The sequence below is a fragment of the Sciurus carolinensis genome, chromosome 12, assembly GCF_902686445.1.
Source record: "Sciurus carolinensis chromosome 12, mSciCar1.2, whole genome shotgun sequence".
NCBI classification, from domain to species: domain Eukaryota; kingdom Metazoa; phylum Chordata; class Mammalia; order Rodentia; family Sciuridae; genus Sciurus; species Sciurus carolinensis.
The window spans coordinates 96817544-96841966 of record NC_062224.1 but is presented as its reverse complement, the minus strand read 5'-3'; the positions used below and the strand labels follow the sequence as shown (position 1 = coordinate 96841966).

The 24423-nt window shown below is 33.9% G+C and overlaps 1 protein-coding gene across 1 annotated transcript in view; it reads right to left on the bottom strand.

The window, feature by feature from the left end:
• The window catches only part of Brinp3 (BMP/retinoic acid inducible neural specific 3), a 410156-nt gene that overhangs the window by 59388 nt on the left and 326345 nt on the right, over window positions 1-24423 (bottom strand). The window contains 1 exon segment of the mRNA XM_047520984.1: window positions 10955-11177. Coding sequence (XP_047376940.1) covers window positions 10955-11177 — 223 coding nt within the window.

The window sequence follows — 24423 nt, the reverse complement described above, 5'->3', positions numbered from 1 at the left end:
TGGAATATATTACACACACATATACATACACACATACATACATATATATAAATTTACCTTAAAATTGGTAAACTTTCTTATTCTTACTATTTTGTTTTGGGATTTGTTTATAGCTTACCTTCCTGTTTTTGTGAACTAATTTTATTTCAGTTCAATAAAAGGTATTACCTCAGACTTGATCTTTTTTGTTTCCTTTGAGAAGCCTACATGAAGTCTTCCTGCTGGGTTTAATAGAACAACCACAACAAGCTGACCTTCATTTTCTCCTATGTTCTTTTGTCACATCAATGTTCTTTTGTGCTGTTCTATTTGTTGCTGTCTGAAGTGCATGAAGATTGTGAGATAGAGGATTTTTATTTCAATTGGCATTGATTTTTGAAATGTATTCACTCACTTTATAACTTGTGGTGGCTGCCTTAAAAGAAGTGCTTCAAAGACATTTTTTTAATCAGGGCTAGGGATTTGTGGTCACATGTATCTTGGTAATATTTGGTTTTTATCTTCCTGATTCATGAAGCCATTTGCCTTTAGAAAATAGAGTCTTGGTTTAAAACTCAAGGAAAAATAATTGATTTGAATCATATGTCTTTGAAATGACTTGGCCGTATGTGTGTGTTTACAGATACATACCTACAAGTAATGAAGTGATGCTGAAAGGGTAAAGGAAGCTTATTTTTGTACTTTTTTGTATCTTGCATGAGAATTATAAACTATAATATGAGAATTAGAGATTTCACACTTTATCTAAATGGTGTTAAAATAAGCATTAGATTGATTACAAATTAAACTCAAATAAGATTTTTGTCACTGAATCATGAGAGAGTTTGGAAAAAGGAATTATTTGAAAGATCAACATGATTTTGGCTTTTGAAATAACATTATATTATTTTTCATCAGAACTACCATTTAAGATGGGAAGGAGTTTAGGACAAACATTATTTTATCTATATACTTATGTATATAACTATCAGTGATAATTTTTTTATTATATAACCGATTTTATCCATATATACTGAAGACTATAATAGCCTTCATATTAAAACTGATTAAAAAAGGGCATTTCATATGAGAAAAAACTTTGAGTTAATACTTTTTTATAAATATGCTATTATATTTTCAAAGAACAAGAGATTTAAAATTCTATTTTAATCTCATTGGTCAGGTCACTCCCAACAACATGTGTTTTTCTCTGCCACAATATTTTAGTGGGGAATGCGCAGGAGAAAAAGTCATGGATAACATAATTCCAGTACATAACATGGGAGTCTGTTTTGAGATAATGAAACCCCCACATGGTTAGAATACATGATCCGCAGCTTCTTCTTTATTTGGGAGATTTAAAGGGTTTCTTCTAAATCATAAAAAGAATTATTTGGAAGTATTTCAATATATAAAGATTTTATTGTCAGTAATATTACAGACTGTGTAGAAATTTACTGTCCTCAGATCTACACAGTATGGATTCATGCTTCGTGGCTCACATACAAACCACTGATGGTTAATATGATATCAGTTTACTTCCTTATACTCCATATTATTTTCCTCTAAGATGTAATTTCATGTACCAATTAACAATGAAAGGAAGAGTTGCACTTAAAGTAACCCTGTCTCTTTCAGGCAGAATATTGGAATGAAAATTACAGAACTGAAGGTTATAAAAAAGAAAAGTGACAAAATATGTTTTAGTAATGAATCAACACTTAATTTTCAGACCTACATTGAGTTATAGCTTTTACAAGCATGTGGTACCATGGTCTCTGGGTCTGACTGAGAATGTAATTAAAAGAATCATTTGCCAAGAATTGGTATCCAGCATTAAGAAAACAACTAAAGCATTGATAAAATAAAGGTCTTGAAAAATCATTTTCAGTTCAAGATAACAATCAAATATTTTATGGTAACCTATGTACTAAAGTACAATTCCAGAATCTGAGAATTTAGATAAAGAATAACAACCGGACTCCGCTTCCTGAGTATATATTTTTGGAAGTTAATAGGATTTTAGGAAGAATTTTTGTATTAGAAATTCCTTGTTCAAATAAATATAGCTATTTTTTTTCCTAATTTTAAAATGATAGATTCCACTATTTTACATGTAAGCATCATAGATTTCCAAGAAAACTTTATCATTTATAACTAAGCCTCCATATGTGCCTGAGTGTGACTCCTTTTTTTGGGGGGGAGGGGGAGAAGAAGTAAGTTATTATGGTTTAGATATGAGGTGTCCCCTGAAAGCTCATGATTGGATTATGAAAGCTAGACTCTAATCTGTGGATTAACCCATTTGATGGATTAACAATTTGAAACAGGACTACTGTACTGGATGATAAATGTATACAGGTAGGATGTGGCTAGAGGAAGTAGATCTTTAGGGGCATTTGGTTTTCATATTTTATCCCAGTCAGCTTACTTTCTGTCTGCTATGAAGCGACCACCTTTCCCTTACCGTGCCCTTCTGCCATGATGTTCTGTCCTGGGCCCAGCGCAGTCGAGACAGCCAACCATGAACCCAGATAAACCTTTCCTCCTCTAAGTTATTCTCCTGTGACCTTTTGGTTACAGCAACACAAGCTGACTAACTCAATATGTGTTTACGTATTTAAAAAACAGGCATTAATATTTTCCAAGATATTTAGTGGAATATAATAAAGGAAAATCATCAGTCCTCACTGAAGAGAAAGTTAAGATTGATTACAGAACCCTTTTTGGCAAGGACCTATAGTCATTATCAAAAGGAAAGTAATTCTGGGTGCTCAAACAATTATTTCTCACTTTAAAATATTCTGGGAAAGGGAGGGTTCTTGTCCTTAATCATTATAGACTTTATTTCCAAGATTATCCTAAATATACATTTGTTTTCTTTCAAGGAGGTAAGCAAAAATATTAGGAGAGTAGTCTGGAGCTGTCTTCTGTATTGTTTCTGCCCTCATTTCTCCTGTAAATAAAATCTGATGAGTTTGGCCAGCTACTCCATTAACTTAGGAGGATGGGGAAGTGTTTAGAGGTGACACTGAATCTTAGAAGATTGTTTAGTATGAAGAAGACATGGTAGGAGGTGTTGAAATGACATTTGCATAGTTAATTATGTGAATACAAAAGGACCATATCTTTTTTATTTGGAAAATGTATTATGTTCAAAACCATTCTTTTTGACTTTTAGTTTCCTTCTCCTAAAATGACAGAATGCTTAAATTTAGAGAGAGAATAAGACAATGCTTCAGGGTTACTATTTGTGTCTAATGAGATGATGATCTGTTATTTTGTACTATTATGCTGTGCGTGGGCATGCATGCACAAGTGTGTGTGCACACACACACACACCAGATCACAGAATTTCCAAACAGAAACAAGACTTTTAACTTTGTTGTATTATAACACTCAGTTATCTAACAAAAGATTCCTCTATCAAGTTAGCTCTGGACAACTTTCTTGTGTGTATTGTGGGCTGGGTACAGGGTTTGCCGCACAAAGTGTTAAGGTTGCAAATTATTTGGTTGCTATACAAAATCTTCTATCCATGAGCAAAACACTACACTACAGACACAACACTATAATACTACAGTATTATGTTTTATGTTTTGCCTTGCCTAAAATTCCTCATATTAACTACTGTTATGGTTAACACATAATATATTTTAAAATTACAAATAGTTTTTATACTCGAGTATGAATTAAAGATAATTCCAACTAACAGCTATCAAATAGTTAATAAAGTAAAAGATCATGGAAGGATTGTAGAACAGAAGGTCAAAGTAGGAATATTACAGTGAAGGGCTTAGCACGTTTTAAAGCCTTGGTCCTAAAGTTTAGGCTACACCATAAACTGAGTGTGGAGACATGCCATAAATGAAAGAACAAATTTTGCCTATTTTGAAATCTATTTAGAGGTACCAAGGACAGAGTACAACACTCACCCTCTTTTTTCCTTTTTCTGCTCTCCTAGGCAAGTTTGTCCCCCTGACTGCTTGGAATTAGAATCTAGTCTACAAGTCTACTGTACAAGCAACAGTATGTTTTTTATAGCTTTTATGCCATTATTCATATTACAAATATTGAGTAAGAAACTCATAAAAAACACATTGCAGAAAATTAAATAATGTATGAAAAATTATCTAAACATGAGAAATGGAGTTTTGTGTTTTGGAATAGAAAATAATTATTTAAGACCTTTCCGTGTACTAGGTACTTTATCACTGCTGTATGATTTAAATTTCTCGATAACAAGCTGAAAATATCTAAATATTAAAGTCTTTAAATTTGTTGTTCATTATTTAGAATATACCATGGAGTGGCTGGAACTAAAAAATAATAACTAAATATTATTTTATACAATAGAACTGTAAGGAAAATTAATATCCTAACAACTCATATAGTTTCATGTAAAATTGCTCTCAGAAGTCCCTTATGTTAATATATAAATGCTATTTTTAATTAAATCACAGAGTCTGTAATATTAAAGAATTTAGAGGCCATTTCAGGTAAAGTTCTTTTATTAGTTGAATGCAAGTTTGGTTGTAGTAATATAAGCCAAATAATAGTGACTTAGACAAAATGAAATTTTATTATTCTCTGAGGTAACAGTACAAATATAAACAATGTGGTACTAATGCGATGGTTTCAAAGAAATTGGCTCTAACGTTCATAATTTTCTTCACATCATAAGTCTCAGTTCCAGTTATCATATTTGTATTTTGTCTAGGCAAGGAAAGAAGAGAGATGATATGTATGCTTAATCTTTGAAGGACCCAATTGAAAACTTTCATACATCCCTTTCATTATGTCCACTTCAATACAATTAGATATGTATTTATTCTAGGTGCAAAGGAATTCTGCAAGCATGATGTTCTCAAAAAGAGTTAGGATTACGCTATTCAAGTAAATGGATTATGATTGTTTTATTAAAAGAGGGCATGATGTAAGGGAAGAAGGATTTATCATTTGGTTTTTAAGTCCTTATAAGGAAGGCATCATTCTCTAAAAATAAACAACGTAGCCATGTGTGTAAGTGGGTGGAAGGTGGGGAAAGGAGACAAGATCCTAGTAGGAAGGCACAAGGCAAACATGATTTTCATAGATATAACAAGATGTTATTTTTCTTTTGCATCATGTTGATATTTGCACTTATTATTCTAAAAGCAATAGTGGGTAAACTAGTGTTGAAGGAAGTTTTATAAAACTGCAGTACTAAGTATATATATATATTTTTTTATTGAAGCATTCTAATAAAATATGAAGTTTTAAGAATGTTCTTAATGAAGTGATAAAACTAAGTTTAGTCTATCTCAATCTTTGGTATAGATCTGTATGCCAAAACAGAACACATAAAGAAGATACCTGTGCTCTACAAAGAGCTATAATAGTTCCCTTGAAGAAAGGCACTTGAGCAATTGTTTCTTACAAGCTGAGATAGCCACTTTCCCATAGCATACATTTTTCATTTTGTGTGACATAATATAACAGAACAACTGTGGTTATTTGAACTTGAATTTATGGTACATTTAGTATTAAAATTAAAATAAATGAAATAATCACTATAAGAAAAATCAATTGACATATTTAATGCCAATAATAAATTCTGGCTTTTAAGTGAAATAATTGGAAAATTTGTATCTTCTATTATGAGCCTGACAGCTTCTTAAGGCAGAAAACTCTTACATTCACTAATGATACTAAGGGATGAGATCTTTTGTCATTGTATAATAATGAGTGTCATCATTTGGAATATTTCATAATTAAGGGGACAAATATTTCCCAAATGACTAGTGGGTGGTTTGTTTACTAGTAGAAAATCCATCCAGAGAACAAGGTAGAGACTAACAAATTTGGTAAAACTGATTTCAAAATGTTACTTGTATAATTTAGATTTTATATCACAACTTCTACCTGTTGAGTTTCACTATAGTATCAAATAATAATATTCATAATTATCTGAAAAGGCTTATAAACTCACCTCTTCAACAAAAAACTTAGGCTACAAACTACAGATTGTAATGACTGTATTCAAAAGTAGCTATGAGAATTTATCTATCAAAAGTACAGTGTTAAGGAAATGTGCAAAAATCAAACTTAAGCATTAAATATATCAGCAAATAATGAACTTTTTATTTTAAATTGTATTAACAGATAACATTTAAACATCTCTAAGTTTTAATTTTTGTTATGGTACTTGTAAATATAAATATGTATGTATACTATCCATATATCCATCCATACAAGTATTTATATATCCCATATACAAAATCTTTCAGATAGCTCAATGATTTTTAGGACTATAAAAGGATCAAGAAGCCAAAAAGCTTGAGATATGCTAAATGATTCATTCTGTATTTGAATATCAATTCCAAATGCCTTTTGAATAAAAATCCATTTGATGTAATGTGATTTTAGATCATTCCTATAGAAGTTATGTTTATATATACACACACATATACACACACATACAGAAATTGTTAATAAACAATTGGTATCACTGCCATAATACTCAGGATTCAGAATTGAACAATCTGATTGTGTAAAATGTCCATATGGATGGAGAATGAAAATTATTAAAAATATTGTTTGTAATATAAAATATATTTGTAATTTAAAATACATCAATGATATATGAATACTCATGAATATATTTTTAAATGATAAAGTACATATTATGATAGAGTAGTTATTGGTAGACTCTTTAAAGAGGAAGAAAGAAAATATAGTAGGCCAGAAGGACCACATCATCTTTCTGTGGCAACTTCTAGATATTAGAGTGTATAAGTGTCGATGGGCAATGTGTAAACATAGAGCAGTGATTGTTTTATTTACGTGCATTCAAATTTGATCTTCTTATAATTTCCATCAACCAAAAATATTGCTATCTCTTTGATTATTTTTCAGTGACTTAAAATATGAAAAACAATCATGTTGGTTGATACAAAAACAAGTTTGTTGACCTCTATTTTAGAGTATATATAGGGAGTGTGTAATACAGTTATTAGATGATGGCAGAACTCATTATTGTCTGTGATGCTAGAAAGTCAATCATATCTCACTTTCTTTTGTTAATGAAGAAGAAATAGCTGCATTAAAATGTTTTAATCAATTGTTATTTATTTACTGCAGCTTAAATGTACTGGATCAGGTGAGCCAATTGTGCATGCCCTACAAACAACTCTTTTCAGTGACAGCATTTTGGTAACTAGATATTGAACATGATTGTAAAGTTTACACGACCCAAAATGGCAAATGCTTCTGTTCTCCTAGAATGCTGGTTGATAAACCTTTACCAACACATCATTAAATGTAATACATGCATGGATTCTTGCTGCCCTCTGATAGTACAGATTAGTGTAGTTGAGTTAACATTATGGGGATGTTCATGGATCTTTATTTTCAATAATTTCTGTAAATACTGATTATTAATCAAATTAATATTGAAATGTGTTAGAATAGCAACAAAAATGACTTCTTCAAGGAAATCAGATTATCAGAGGCTTCAGAGTTTACTCAAGTATGAAAACATATTTTTCACATGAATTCCTAAGAGCAACAGTGATGAGCTTAATATGGGTGTCAAGTTTTATTAAAAAGGAAGAACTACACTCTACTTTATGAAGGGTGATTTCAACCTGTCCACCAACTGTGAAGAAAACATCTTATTAGTGAAAATGTTATTTGCAAGTCTCATTTTGTTTGTTCATGCTAATTTATCAATATTTTAGAATATCAAAAACAGAAAGAACATGCCTAGGATGGGAAAAATTTCAGAGAAAGGCTGAGGAAAAAATTCCATATATGCAGGATAAAAAAATAGAATTTCCAATGCAAGTGAATTATTGATATTGTTCATCTGCTTCTCTTTCAAATATTTCTAAAAACATCCTGTACCCATATTCAACCTCCTTTTTATACTTTACTCCACTAATATAATACATATATTTTGTTTTCCTTTTGGTATTTCATTTTATTCTACTGAAATTGGGGAAAAAAACACAAGAAATAGAAACAAAATTTCATATTGGTAGTAAAAAAGAAACTGATGGAAAAATATTCAAATTAAGTAAAATTGTTCATACAACAAAAAAGTTGACAATGTTTTGTGTGTGTGATGAGTGACAGCCAACATATGTATGTTGTTGGAAATATTAAAAAAAAGAAAGTCAAGAAATGGCTATGTCTATCTTGACATTTATTTTAGAAGTTTTAGAAAACAGATTTATCTCAACTCTACTAAATTCTGCTCCAAATAATACATCTTTATCTTATCCTACTCATTTATTTTGCACATACCCAACTTTTATTTAATTTCAACTTTCCATATTTTCCTTTAAAATCTTGTACAATTACAACATATTTGTATTTCCAATTAAAAATTAACATAGCTTCTATGATATACTGTATTGTTTGCAATTTGTTTCTCTATTCACTTCTTATGTATATCTGAAGATTCTATCTACTTACTTTACTATGGTGTTACACTCAGATTTCCTTCATTTGTATATACTGTGATTGTCACCCCACTATTCCAAATCTTTCCTGTGCTTCAAATAGCTACGTAGATAGACAAATCTATATTTACATGTATATATTCAGTTTTAGTTACATTTGTTAAATAAAACCCTGAAGTCAACACATTTATAACCAGACTCAGCAATTTATTTCCTTGTTCACTTCATTTTCTTACATTTCCTATTTGGGGTAAAATTATCTATTTCAGTAATTTTAAAACTATTTTTAACTCACACACATAAAGCATTAAGTTCATCATAATCAAATAGCAGTGTCTTCCTCTACCTACAATTCCTAATTAGAAAATGTTCTGAAGGGCATACAGAGAGACATAGTGAAATGTCTTCTTCATAAAGAAAATTAAAAAAAAAATTATGACATGCTTTAAAATAACAAAACTTATAGCAGTCCTGTGAGGGAAATTTATTGCTGTGAATGCCTACATTAAAGGTAAAGCTTCTCAAATTAATAGTCTGGCTTTTCACTCTAAGAAAATAGAAAAGGGAAATCATACTAAAACCAAAAAAGAAATAAAGAATGATTAGAATGGAAAAGTCAAATAGAGACAAATTAAAAATATTAAAAAAAATAAAAGTTTTTTGAAAATATCAAGAAATTTGACCAAATACTTAGACTGATTGACAGTGTATATGTGTGTGTGGTGGTGCGAGGAGGGACATATATCTGTCCAGGAAAATAAAAGCACATTCCAGAGAGTGGAAAGGAATATTTGTATATCACATAGACTACTGTTTAGGCACTGGCATTAAGTATATATGAAATACTCATGACTTAGTAATAAACAATTTAGAAGTATGTGAAGGATTAGAATAGACATTTGTTCAGAAAAATATACAATAAGTACATAAACAGATGTTCAACATTGTTAGTCAAAACTCCAATGTAAATCAAACCCACAAGATGACACTTCACACATACTTAGATGGCTATAATCAAAAGGACAGAAAAGTGTTGGTGAAGATGAGTGATTGCAATTGTTATTCATGACTTTTGGAAATATAAAATGGTAGAGTCATTTTGTAAAACAGTTTTGCAGCTCCTAAAAAAACATTAAATATAGAATTACTGTCTGACTCAGCAATCCCCCACTTCAGTATATACCAAAGGGAATTGATAACCCATATCCACAAAGAATGTACGGAAACATAATTCACAGTACTTCAAAGTAGAGCAACTTAAAAGTCCATCAAATGATGAATGGATAAACAACATGTAGGACATGCATACTACTGATGTTATAGCATTGATGTACCTGCAAGCACTATGTCAAGTAAAAGAAGTCAGTCACAAAAGATCACATATTGCATGATCCCATTACATAAAATGTTTAGAACGGACAAATCTATTGAGACAAATAGCAAATTATGCAAATAGATAGTCTAGGGATAGCTGGGGGATTGTGAGTAGTAATTTCTAGTTGCTATTTAGTTTGTGGGGTAGGGGAAAAGGAAAATATCCTCAACTTAGGTTATGGAGATGATGGCAGAAATTTTGAGTACATTAAAATTCAAATGAAACAATGAAAAAATGCCAATGAATTATTTTTAATTTAAAATTTTAACAGAATATTAATCAGTTTTTTACTGAAATAAATATTAAGTATTTAAACATCATGTCAAAATATTAAGGTTATGAGCTGAGGATATAGCTCATTTGGTAGAGTACTTTCCTCACAAGCACAGGCCCTGGGTTCAATCCCAGTACCACGAAAGAAAAAAAAAAAAAAATATATATATATATATATATATATAAAGGTTATAAAGCAGAAATACTAATACAAATGTATCATTTTATGGTACTGTTCTCTATTTTTTTCTTGTAGCTTTTGTTATTCATGCATTTTTTAACTAGACATCCAATGGATAAGGTACAACTTTTTATTACACTTATTTTTCAGTAGATCTTAAAGTCACAAACCTAAAATGTGTTTTCCCAAATCAGATCAGACATACATATTTTAATAGTCTGTCATTATTCATCTGCAATGTTAGCAACATTCACAATAATTTTCAGAAGTTGCTGAAGAATGATAGTCATGGTTTTCTAAACCTTGATCATAGAAATTAAACCTTGAATTATTTTAGTTGAAAATTATATAAAGAAGAATTTCAGTTTGTACTCTAGGGCTTACAATTAACTCTAGGACTTTGTGTTTTTCTGTTCCAGTTTGACTACCATGTGTAGTAAGTTAGAATATTTCTTGATTATGATAATTAAAGAAAACAAAAGGAGAGTTAGCATATGTGTTCCCTACTGTTAGCATATGTGTTCCCTATTTTTTTGGAAAATTACTTCAATTTATTATTTTGAGACTTAAGAGAATATGCTGTTTTCAAATTATCTCTAATAACACAAATAACTGTGATATTATCACAACTGCATTGACAAAAATAAAGAGAGCTCTGTGGAAACAATACCTTCAGTTGCCTACATTGCCATGTCTTACCTTTGTCTCGGCAGGCTGATGAGCGGTTGTTTATGACACCTCTTGCTGAGGCTAAAGAGCTTGTGTACAATTTTCTGCGCCTTGAGGAAAAGTTGCTTCATGCTGTTTTCCAGTTGCTCATAGCGACGCTGAAAATTAGAATCCATTGTCCACAAGTGCATTATAGTTGATGTGTTGAGGAAATAATTCATGGGTAGCCTTTTCATGAAGAACTTGAATTCATCTGAATAAAAAAAAAAAGGTTAAAATTCAACATTTCAATTTTGAAACAATTCCAAACACATGTAATATGTAAATATTAAAACAAATAAATCCAATATATTATGTATAGGTAACAAGTTAGTAGAAGATGAAATATTTAGGTGCTTTGGAATTGTTTTCCTTTTGATCCCCTTAAAATAGAAATTGTATGAAAGAAAATTGCAATAATTTATGAAAAAAATGAAATAGTTTAAACAGAAAGGTTAATTTCAACTTAAATTTCTTTATTCTCCTTTTGATAGTATTTGAATGCTCTTTCTCCAATGCACTGTGGTATAAATCTGACTATCATTTCTGGTTTTAGTGTAAATAAGTCTCTTCAAGTGTTTTATATTTATATATTGCAAAGTGCTCATTAATTCAGTATAGAAAATATAGAAGATCATTAATAAATAATTTTATCAATGTTTAAGGAAAGAGAGAAAGTTTTGTAGGCAGAAAATTCTAACTTTCAGCTAGGCATCTATTCTCTGTAACTGACCATATTCCAATATGTCATAGCATTTGGTTTAAAACATAAGGGTATCCTGAAGAGGAAAAAAAAAATTAAGGAGATCTAAAAGTTCCAATATTAGCTTTTGTTTTTGCATCAATAATTATCATACTTGAAATAGCTTTCTTCTCAAATGCCTAATTAATCAATAATACAATTAAAAATTAATGCTATGCTAAGATAAATAATATATAAAAGATCTATTAGTAATCTCAACACACAGACAATCAAGGCAATAGTCAAAACATGGAAACAACAAAACTGTCCATTAACAGTTGAATGAATACATAAGATGTGGTCAATATATACAAAAGAATTTTACTCAGCCATCATAATGAAGTTATGGTTCATGCTACAACATGGATGAACTTTGAAAATATTATGCCCAGTGAAATAAATCAGACACAAATGGATAAATATTGTACGATTTCAACTGCAGAGAATATCAATAACAGTCAAATTCATAGCAACAGAAATTAAAATTTGAATTTACCAGGGGATGGGCAGTGGAACAATAGAATGATTGCATAGTGGTTAAAGAGTTTCTGTTTTGGATAATGAAAACTTTTTATAAAAAACAATAATTATGATCATTATGTCACATTATGAATGTCATTAGTATCACTGAATTGTACTCTTAAAATGATTGAAATTGCTTATTTTGGTCTACGTTATATATTTTTTAACACAGTAAAAAACTTGAGAGATAACAAGCAAAATTCTGCATCTCTCTTCTTCTTCTGAATTAGCTTTTATAAATAAAATTTCAAAACATAAATTTCTAATTGCTTTTAGTGCTTATTTAAAGGATCTTTATTATTTTTACATATTATGCTGCATTCATTGTGCATACATGGTTGCATGTATACACACCCACACATCACAAGATTTGGTAAACATTTTTAGTGACTGAAGAAGCATTATCTGACAAATCAGAAAGCCATATTTTATTCACTATTCTCCCAACAAAAAATTGTTAGTATGCATTAAACTGAAACCTCTGTATACTTTAATTTGCTTCTATATAAATGAGAAAGTAGATGACTATAATTTCATTTAATTTAAAAATCTTGTGATGTTACAGACAGTTGTTCTTAAATGCATATTAAGTTAGATTGAAAGGTCTCGTTTAAAAATAGCTGTTCTCAAATATCCAATTATAGCTATTACATTACTATTCAACTAAATTTGGACAAGGTATGTCAATATCTGTTTATTTTATGTAGGCACTGTTGATGTTTTAAAAACAATAAACTATTGTCAACACATCTTTAAATGCCATTGACATCCAATATTACACATTTAGTTCACTGAATTTATATTTATTTTATGTGTTAAAGCTATTTTAACATTTTACCCAGGCTGGAAATTACAACTTTTTAACAATTTGAAATATTTTATTTGTCAATATTGGGTTCTTTTTTTAAAGCAAATAGATACATCTGCTATCTTTTGGCTATTGAAGATATAGACTTTTACCTGAACAAAATGAAATATGAAACAAAAGAAAATAATTTTAACAGAAAAAAAATTGGAGATTTTTGAGTGCAAATCCATTTGATATGCTTCAAGTCATTTTTTTAAATAAGCAGAGTGTAAATAATAGATGGATCTTGAAATTCTGATTTAACAATAGTCTACATTTTGTTGGGTCCCATATGTCTCTTTTGAAAAATTCCCTCTTTTGAATAAAGAATTGATGCATGGAAATTGGAAAGCATTCCTTGGATTATTCACAGAACAGATGCCACTACTTTGAAAACTAATCATTCATTTCCTTGTCATCCTTTACTTGAACACTTTTGATAAGACTTTTTTTGTGTTGTGGGTATGCATACTTAATTATGTTCATTGTTATAGTAGCATTGGGAGAGGTTCCAAATCAGCAAATTTTATTCAAGCTAAAGACTTATATTTTAAGGAGGAATTTATTTTTACTGAAGTCTACATAACAGTGTATGTCAGTGAAAATTGTCAATATGTAGTTTCTATGAAACAGGGCTTTAACATGACACTTGAATAATTACTTCATTATGAAGTCATTAAGAGTCACCACTGACAGTCACCCAAAACATTTATTGAACACCTGTTGTGCACAGAACATACAGATGTTTCAGGCTATGACAGCAAGTATGAATAAACCTTTCATCTTACTTTAAAAAATGACTAATTAATGATATGCCATATTTTCAAGTGTTAAAATAATATCGTCGGTGTCTGAAATTCATTCTACTCAAGACAATGGAAACCTAAGAATTATTCCTGTAGATGTTTTATTTCCTTTTTGGCAATTAGTAAAATTTTTATTTATAGACTATAGAAATGGAATTTGAATGACACATTAAAATTTTTATTGTATGGATCAACAATATGTATCAGTACAAAGACAAAATATAATAATTAGAGATGACAGATAATATTTTATCATACGGTAATTTCTGAAGCTATGGAATACTATTTGTTATTAAAATGAAAAACAAAGACCAGCCATATTTTTCATGGTGTAGAGATGAATTTATAAAAGAGAAAAATCAACATTATAATTCACTCAGAAAAAATAAATTCATATGTATTTTATTAGAGAGATATTATTCTAGAAATACTTGTTTGTTAAATGTGTATCAATTGAGTACTTTTTGCTTAGCATAGTTTTGAGGACTACAGAGAAATAAAACAGAAACAACAATAATAATGCTAGTAAACATCTATACTCATAGGAATTTATAGTCAGTCTCAGTCTCCTTAAAACTAGTATGCATGAAGCAAAGATTAAAACAGGGAAATGCTCTCCACGGGGCGATCCAAGATGGCGGCCTAGAGGGAGACTGCACCCCCAGTCGCTCCAGAACCCAGGAGTTAAGAAGGGGAGGCACTGAGAGACTCGGACTGAAGTGGAGCCACGGGTGAGTCTGCCCACTGGGTAAAGCTCGGCCCGGGTGGCAGGCCCAGATAGAGGTGGCTTATCGGAGCCGGGCAGGGCAGCTAGAGTCATCCACAGGCAGTCCTGCGCACTCCGGCGGTGGGCCCCGCTCACACAGCCAGCTTCTCCAGGTTCTCGGAACGGAACTGGCCCGCTAGTGAGAGCCTGTCTGAACAGAGCAGGCTCCGAGTCCCAGAGCCGCTGCAGTGCAGTGTACTCCTGCAAAGAACCAGCGGAGAGTCTCGATCTGCAATCAGCCTCAGGGATAAGGGCAGGGCAGCCGGAGACCTCTTCAGGCGGCTCTGCCCACTCCAGCTGCGGGCTCTCTCCACGGGGCGATCCAAGATGGCGGCCTAGAGGGAGACTGCACTTCCAGTCGCTCCACAACCCAGGAGTTAAGAAGGGGAGGCACTGAGAGACTCGGACTGAAGTGGAGCCACGGGTGAGTCTGCCCACTGGGTAAAGCTCGGCCCGGGTGGCAGGCCCAGATAGAGGTGGCTTATCGGAGCCGGGCAGGGCAGCTAGAGTCATCCACAGGCAGTCCTGCGCACTCCGGCGGTGGGCCCCGCTCACACAGCCAGCTTCTCCAGGTTCTCGGAACGGAACTGGCCCGCTAGTGAGAGCCTGTCTGAACAGAGCAGGCTCCGAGTCCCAGAGCCGCTGCAGTGCAGTGTACTCCTGCAAAGAACCAGCGGAGAGTCTCGATCTGCAATCAGCCTCAGGGATAAGGGCAGGGCAGCCGGAGACCTCTTCAGGCGGCTCTGCCCACTCCAGCTGCGGGCTCTCTCCACGGGGCGATCCAAGATGGCGGCCTAGAGGGAGACTGCACTTCCAGTCGCTCCACAACCCAGGAGTTAAGAAGGGGAGGCACTGAGAGACTCGGACTGAAGTGGAGCCACGGGTGAGTCTGCCCACTGGGTAAAGCTCGGCCCGGGTGGCAGGCCCAGATAGAGGTGGCTTATCGGAGCCGGGCAGGGCAGCTAGAGTCATCTACAGGCAGTCCTGCGCACTCCGGCGGTGGGCCCCGCCCACACAGCCAGCTTCTCCAGGTTCTCGGAACGGAACTGGCCCGCTAGTGAGAGCCTGTCTGAACAGAGCAGGCTCCGAGTCCCGGAGCTGCTGCAGTGCAGTGTACTCCTGCAAAGAACCAGCGGAGTGCCTCGATCTGCAATCAGCCTCAGGGATAAGGGCAGGGCAGCCGGAGACCTCTTCAGGCGGCTCTGCCCACTCCGGCTGCGGGCTCTCTTCACGGGGCGATCCAAGATGGCGGCCTAGAGGGAGACTGCACTTCCAGTCGCTCCACAACCCAGGAGTTAAGAAGGGGAGGCATTGAGAGACTCGGACTGAAGTGGAGCCACGGGTGAGTCTGCCCACTGGGTAAAGCTCAGCCCGGGTGGCAGGCCCAGATAGAGGTGGCTTAGCAGAGCTGGGCAGGGCAGCTTGAGTCTTCCCAAGGTAGTCTTCCACACTCCGGCAGTGGGCTCTTCCCACACGGCCAGCTGCACGGTGCAGGCCCACAGTGAGAGCATTTCCGCACAGAGCCAGTTCCAAACCGTGGAACCAGTAGGGGACTAGGGGCAGTCTTCTTCGGATGAGCTGCTTTATCAGATTCCTCCAAGACATCAGGCTACTGAAGGCTGGGAGGTGATACACTGGAAATCTACTGGGACACTATAAGCCAATAGTGGAAAACTGCAATATCTCAGGGTCCCACTGACAACTGACCATTATGAGAAAACAAGGGAAGAAAATGTCCCAAACAAACCTAGATACTACATCAATAAAACCCAATGACAGCACAGCAGAAGAAATGTCAGAAAGGGAGTTCAGAATGTACGTAATTAAAACGATCAGGGAAGCTAATGAGGAGATGAAAGAGCAAATGCAGGCATTGAAGGAGGAGATGAAAGAGCAAATGCAGGCATTAAATGATCGCACCAATCAACAGTTAAAAGACCAAATACGGGAAGCAAGAGATCATTTCAATAAAGAGTTAGAGATACTGAAAAAAAACCAAACTGAAATCCTTGAAATGAAGGAAACAATAAACCAAGTTAAAAACTCCATAGAAAGCATAACCAATAGGATAGAACACCTGGAAGACAGAACCTCAGACATTGAAGACAAAATATTTAACCTTGAAAACAAAGTTGAACAAACAGAGAAGATGGTAAGAAATCATGAACAGAATCTCCAAGAACTATGGGATATCATGAAAAGGCCAAATTTGAGAATTATTGGGATTGAGGAAGGCTTAGAGAAACAAACCAAAGGAATGAGCAATCTATTCAATGAAATAATAACAGAAAATTTCCCAAATCTGAAGAACGAAATGGAAAACCAAGTACAAGAGGCTTATAGAACTCCAAACATACAAAATTACAACAGACCCACACCAAGGCACATTATTATGAAAATACCTAACATACAAAATAAAGACAGAATTTTAAAGGCCGCGAGAGAAAAGAATCAAATTACATTCAGAGGGAAACCAATAAGAATATCAGCAGATTTTTCAATCCAGACCCTAAAAGCTAGAAGGGCCTGGAACAACATATACCAAGCCCTGAAAGAAAATGGATGCCAACCAAGAATCTTATACCCAGCAAAACTTACCTTCAAATTTGACGATGAAATAAGATCCTTCCATGATAAACAAAAGCTAAAGGAATTTACAAAAAGAAAGCCAGCATTACAGAACATTCTCAGCAAAATATTCCATGAGGAAGAGATGAAAAACAACGATGCAAATCAGCAACAGGAGGCGCTAGCCTAAAGGAATAGCCAAATAAAGGAGAAACCAAATCATGTCAAAAACAAATATGAGTCAATTGACTGGGAATACAAATCATATCACAATAATAACCCTGAATGTTAATGCCCTGAATTCATCAATCAAAAGACACAGACTGGCAGATTGGATTAAAAAGAAAAATCCAACAATATGCTGCCTGCAAGAGACTCATCTCATAGAAAGAGACACCCATAGACTAAAGGTGAAAGGATGGGGACAAACATACCATGCAAACGGACACAGCAAAAAAGCTGGAGTATCCATCCTCATCTCAGATAATGTGGACTTCAAACCAAAACTAGTCAGAAGGGATAAAGAAGGACATTACATGCTGCTTAAGGGAAGCATAAATCAGCAAGACATAACAATCATAAATATCTATGCCCCGAACATTGGCTCATCCACGTACGTCAAACAAATCCTTCTCAATTCCAGAAATCAAATAGACCACAACACAATAATAGTAGGCGATTTTAACACACCTCTCTCACCACTGGATAGATCGTCCAAACAAAAATTGAATAAAGAAACTATAGATCTCAACAACACAATCAGCAATTTAGACTTAACGGACATATATAGAATATACCATCCAACAAAGAATGAATACACTTTCTTCTCAGCAGCACATGGATCCTTCTCTAAAATAGACCATATTTTATGCCACAAAGCTACTGTTAGTAAATACAAGAAGATAGAGATACTACCTTGTACTCTATCAGATCATAATGGATTGAAACTAGAAATAAATGACAGAATAAAAAACAGAAACTTCTCCAATACCTGGAGACTAAATAATACACTATTATATGATGAATGGATAACAGAAGACATCAGGAGGGAAATAAAAAAATTCTTAGAAGTAAACGAGAACAAAGACACATCATATCAAAATCTCTGGGACACTATGAAAGCAGTACTTAGAGGAAGATTTATTTCATGGGGTGCATTCAAAAAAAGAAGTAGAAATCAACAAATAAACGAGTTAACACTACAGCTCAAAGCACTAGAAAAAGAAGAGCAGACCAATACCAAAAGTAGTAGAAGACAGGAAATAGTTAAAATCAGAGCCGAAATCAACGAAATCGAAACAAAAGAAACAATCGGAAAAATTAATAAAATAAATAGTTGGTTCTTTGAAAAAATAAATAAAATTGATAAACCCTTAGCCACACTAACAAAGAGAAAGAGGGAGAAAACTCAAATTACTAAAATTCGGAATGAACAAGGAAACATCACAACAGACACGAGTGAAATACAAAACATAATTAGAAGCTATTTCGAAAATCTATACTCCAACAAAACAGAAAACCTTGAAGACATCAACAAATTTCTAGAGACATATGAACTACCTAAACTGAACGAGGAGGACATACACAACTTAAATAAACCAATTTCAAGCAATGAAATAGAAGAGGTCATCAAAAGCATACCAACAAAGAAAAGTCCAGGACCAGATGGGTTCTCAGCCGAGTTCTACAAAACCTTTAAAGAAGAGCTCATTCCAATACTCCTCAAACTATTCCATGAAATAGAAGAGGAGGGAATCCTACCAAACTCGTTCTATGAAGCCAATATCACCCTGATACCTAAACCAGACAGAGACACATCGAGGAAAGAAAATTTCAGACCAATATCCTTAATGAACATCGATGCAAAAATTCTCAACAAAATTTTAGCAAATCACATACAAATATATATTAAAAGGATAGTGCACCACGATCAAGTGGGTTTTATCCCAGGGATGCAAGGTTGGTTCAACATTCGGAAATCAATAAATGTCATTCACCATATCAACAGACTTAAAGTTAAGAATCACATGATTATTTCAATAGATGCAGAAAAAGCATTTGATAAAATACAGCATCCCTTCATGCTCAAAACACTAGAAAAAATTGGGGTAATGGGAACATTCCTTAACATTATAAAGGCCATCTACGCTAAGCCCATGGCTAATATCATTCTAAATGGTGAAAAACTGAAAGCGTTCCCCCTAAAAACTGGAACAAGGCAGGGATGCCCTCTTTCACCGCTTCTATTCAACATCGTCCTTGAGACTCTAGCCAGAGCAATCAGACAAACCAAAGAAATTAAAGGGATACGAATAGGAAAAGAAGAACTCAAACTATCCCTGTTCGCTGATGACATGATTATATATTTAGAGGAACCTGGAAATTCCAGCAGAAAACTTTTAGAACTCATAAGTGAATTCAGTAAAGTAGCAGGTTACAAGATCAATGCTCATAAATCCAATGCATTTTTATACATAAGTGATGAATCTTCAGAAAGAGAAATTAGGAAAACTACCCCATTCACAATAGCATCGAAAAAAATAAAATACTTGGGAATCAATCTCACAAAAGAGGTGAAAGACCTCTACAATGAGAACTACAGAACACTAAAGAAAGAAATTCAAGAAAACCTTAGAAGATGGAAAGATCTCCCATGTTCCTGGATAGGCAGAATTAATATCGTCAAAATGGCTATACTACCTAAAGTGCTATACAGATTCAATGCAATTCCAATTAAAATCCCAATGATGTACCTCGCAGAAATAGAGCAAGCAATTATGAAATTCATCTGGAAGAATAAAAAACCTAGAATAGCTAAAGCAATCCTCAGTAGCAAGAGCGAAGCAGGGGGTATTGCAATACCAGATCTTCAACTCTACTACAAAGCAATAGTAACAAAAACGGCATGGTATTGGTACCAAAATAGACAGGTAGATCAATGGTACAGAATAGAGGACATGGACACAAACCCAAATAAATACAATTTTCTCATACTAGACAAAGGTTCCAACAATATGCAATGGACAAAAGATAGCCTCTTCAACAAATGGTGCTGGGAAAACTGGAAAACTATATGCAATAGAATGAAACTAAACCCCTATCTCTCACCCTACACAAAACTCAACTCAAAATGGATCAAGGACCTCGGAATCAGACCAGAGACCCTGCATCTTATAGAAGAAAAAGTAGGTCCAAATCTTCAACTTGTTGGCTCAGGATCAGATTTCCTTAACAGGACTCCCATAGCACAAGAAATAAAAGCAAGAATAAACAACTGGGATAGATTCAAACTAAAAAGCTTTCTCTCAGCAAAGGAAACTATCAGAAATGTGAAGAGAGAGCCTACAGAGTGGGAGAATATCTTTGCCAACCATACCTCAGATAGAGCGCTAATTTCCAGAATCTATAAAGAACTCAAAAAACTCTACACCAAGAATACAAATAATCCAATCAACAAATGGTCTAAGGAAATGAACAGACACTTCACAGAAGAAGATGTACAAGTAATCAACAGATATATGAAAAAATGTTCAACATCCCTAGTAATAAGGGAAATGCAAATCAAAACTACCCTAAGATTTCATCTCACCCCAATTAGAATGGCGATTATCAAGAATACAAGCAACAATAGGTGTTGGCGAGGATGTGGTGAAAAAGGAACACTCATACATTGCTGGTGGGGTTGCAAATTAGTGCAACCACTCTGGAAAGCAGTGTGGAGATTCCTCAGAAAGCTTGGAATGGAAACACCATTTGACCCAGCTATCCCACTCCTTGGCCTATACCCAAAGGACTTAAAATCAGCATACTACAGAGATACAGCCACATCAATGTTCATTGCTGCTCAATTCACCATAGCCAGATTGTGGAACCAACCTAGATGCCCTTCAGTTGATGAATGGATAAAGAAACTGTGGCATATTTATACAATGGAATATTACTCCGCAATGAAGAATGATAAAATTATGGCATTTGTAGGCAAATGGTCGAAATTGGAGAATATCATGCTAAGTGAGATAAGCCAATCTCAAAAAACTAAAGGACGAATGATCTCGCTGATAAGCGGATGAGGACATATAATGGGGGGTGGGACGGGCTAGCATTAGGTTTAGGGTTAGGTTTAGAGTTAGGCTAAGGAGAGCAGTAAGAATGAAGGAAAGAAGGACTGTGTAGAGGGAAAAGAGGGGTGGGAGGGGTGGGAGGGGTGGGAGGGGTGGGGGGGAGGGGAAAAAATATAATAAACATCATTACCCTATGTAAACGTAAAAAAAATAAATAAATTAAAAAAAAAAAAAAAACAGGGAAATGTATTATATTAATGAATTCTTTGGGGTTAAAGAGAATTAAGTTAGGTAACAACTATCCCATAAATTACAAATGACTAGTTAGGCACAAAATTAACTTTCTAGACTTCTAGTGTTTCTCCATTAAAATGAAATGCTTTTAAAACCACTGAACAGGAATGGTTGCTTTTCTTCCCATTTCCTTGATAGAAACTCTTGCTATATAATTAATTTTGAATGTCTCTCTCTCTCTCTCCTCTCTCTCTCTCTCTCTGCTATTATGAGTTCTAGCTTGGGAAGTTACTTTTAAAAAGTGCTTTAAATATTAACTCAATTATATCTCCAATAATCTTCATGCAATTTTTATTAGAGAATTTCATATGCAGAATACAGATAATCCTTGGTTTCAGATCTTCATTGTCAGCAAGAGGTTTTATTAAAACCACTGTGTATATAGCAATCATATATTTATACCTTTATGATCTTTATTCTCATGGGTTACAGAAGAATTAAATAAATGAAAGTAGGAAAATAAAAATTGTGGAAGGACTAGCCATTAAAACACATCCTAATGAGTATTTCTGCCTCTACATGAAAACATTGACCCATAAAGTTGTGTATCTTAAAATGTTCACAATCTCTATTTAAAATCATTTTAGAACATATTTTCAAAATATTTTAAAGCACTTAAACATCCTAAAGTTTCCACAGATTTGAAAGCATTTATTTCCTGAAAACTGGATTAAACAGGAAAATTCTGTTATTTAAGAATCATTTCTTCAGTTATAATTTCACCCAAATAATCCAAAACAGAAACTGCTGAAATTAAAAAGTAGGCCAATGGATAGGAGGGATGGAAGGAGGAAATTTGTGCTTTTATAATTTTTATTGATTTACTTGAATTTTAAATTTAAATTGATGTTGTAAATAAATATAAAAACTTATCCCAAATAATAATGCATTATCAGCACACTATGTACATATTATATTTAAGAAATGTAAATAAGATGACATCATTTAATTACTTGTTAATATAAGAATAAAACCTCACTGGTTCATATTTTATGTGTTTTTTTAAATCAGCTAACATATTGGCACAATTAAAGTATCTTTTTGGTGTGGTGTGATGCAATGCAGAAGATAATTTTAATTATTATGCATAACAATAGTCTTTCTACAGTGATAATAAAATATATAAAATATCCTACAAAATATGTAAAGAAACAGACACAGGGAAATTATAAAAGGAAAAATAAGCTATGTAGATAATGTGAAGAAACCATGCAAACATTTATTTTTAAGCAAGAAAGGTCATGTATGATTTTATCCCATTTCCAATCTGATGTGTTCAAACTCATCATTACTACTTATTGATGTGTATATAGAATTTTTGAAATAAAAACATGTTGATAACATACACTAGTGGAAAAAATACTATAAGAAGTAAGCTAACAAAACACGTGTTACCTCCCTATAGTGACTGCAGTACTATCGTGAACATGTGGAAGGTATGCTCTGCTTCTTTGGGTTATTTTCATTTTTTTATTATATATATATATGTATATATATATATATATATATATTTTACTGTACAATAGATCTAGACTTAGTATAAGTCCAACACATAAAATTGACAAAGATTAAACTATTTCTTTCTGCTGACTTTCAATGTTATTGACACACTTGAACACACTCTAATGCAATTATTTCTTGCTCCTTGACAGTCCCAGTTTCTTGGACAATAGTACAAGTTTCCAGATTTTCAGTGGCAAAGGTTTGTCTAGTAAATTAATGAAATGAGAACTTTGACACTACATAAATACTGCCCTTATGTAAGATATAAAATTGGCAAATGGGGAGAGAAGTGGAAACGTGAGGAGGGAAGAAGACTGTAGCAAGAAAAGCTGAGACAGAGACAACCCAGCTGATGTGCATCCTGAATGGCAGAAAGTTAACCAGGGCTGAGATGACAACCAGTTTTGAGCAAGTGTCTCTGATATAGGAACTTGGAACTGCTCTGTAATTCTGACTAGAATTGGTCAATTTCTACTTTCACAAACTTCTTTTCTCCAAGCGTGTCTAAGAAACTATTTGAATGATTTGTATCAGTTTAGAATTTTCCCAGCTTCTACAGTAAATCACAGATAAAAATGTTGAGTGGTCATAAATCAGCACCACCGATATGTGTCTATTCAAACCATTCTATCAGCCATGGGCAGAGAGTTTATAATGAAATTGACAAAATACTATAATGCTGCATAAACTAAATGGCAAGACTGTTCAATAGCTTGTGAACTGGCCAATTTTATGAGGCTACAAAGGGATCAGTACACAAGGGCATAAATCAGGAACAGATTCTCATTCTTTAGTAGCTGCCTAGGAATCAGTTTTTCTGACTTTTATTTTTCTCTGAAAGATGCAGCATATTTTATATTAGAATATTTTCATACATTGGGTCAATCGGAGCAATCTTACTTGCGTTGGGTTTCCCGGTTTATTACCCCATTCAAATATTTGAGAAAACTACATAAATGCAACTCATCTCTAATTACAGAAGCTGGAAAAGCCAGGTCCTGATGTTCCCAGTGCCCTTGCCAGCATAGGGTGGGTGCATCATCTAAATTACAGAAATCGGTTGTACCCATCCAGAGATTGGATATGAAGGTATTGAAGCAATCACAAAGAGGAGCCTAGAGCTATTATTTCAGGAGGGAATGGCAATAGCAGCAATGGTAGTCTTCATTTCAATCTGTTACTTATTGCAGTTGATAGTCATGACCTCTTATGCAAAACCTTTTTTTTTTTTTTTTACTATTTTCTGACTAGATAGAAGAGTATGTTTCTCTACACTTCTTGGGGATTTTATGTGCTATAGTGAATCCTTTCATGAATTTATCAACATATGTCAGTTAACACTTTTTTTTCA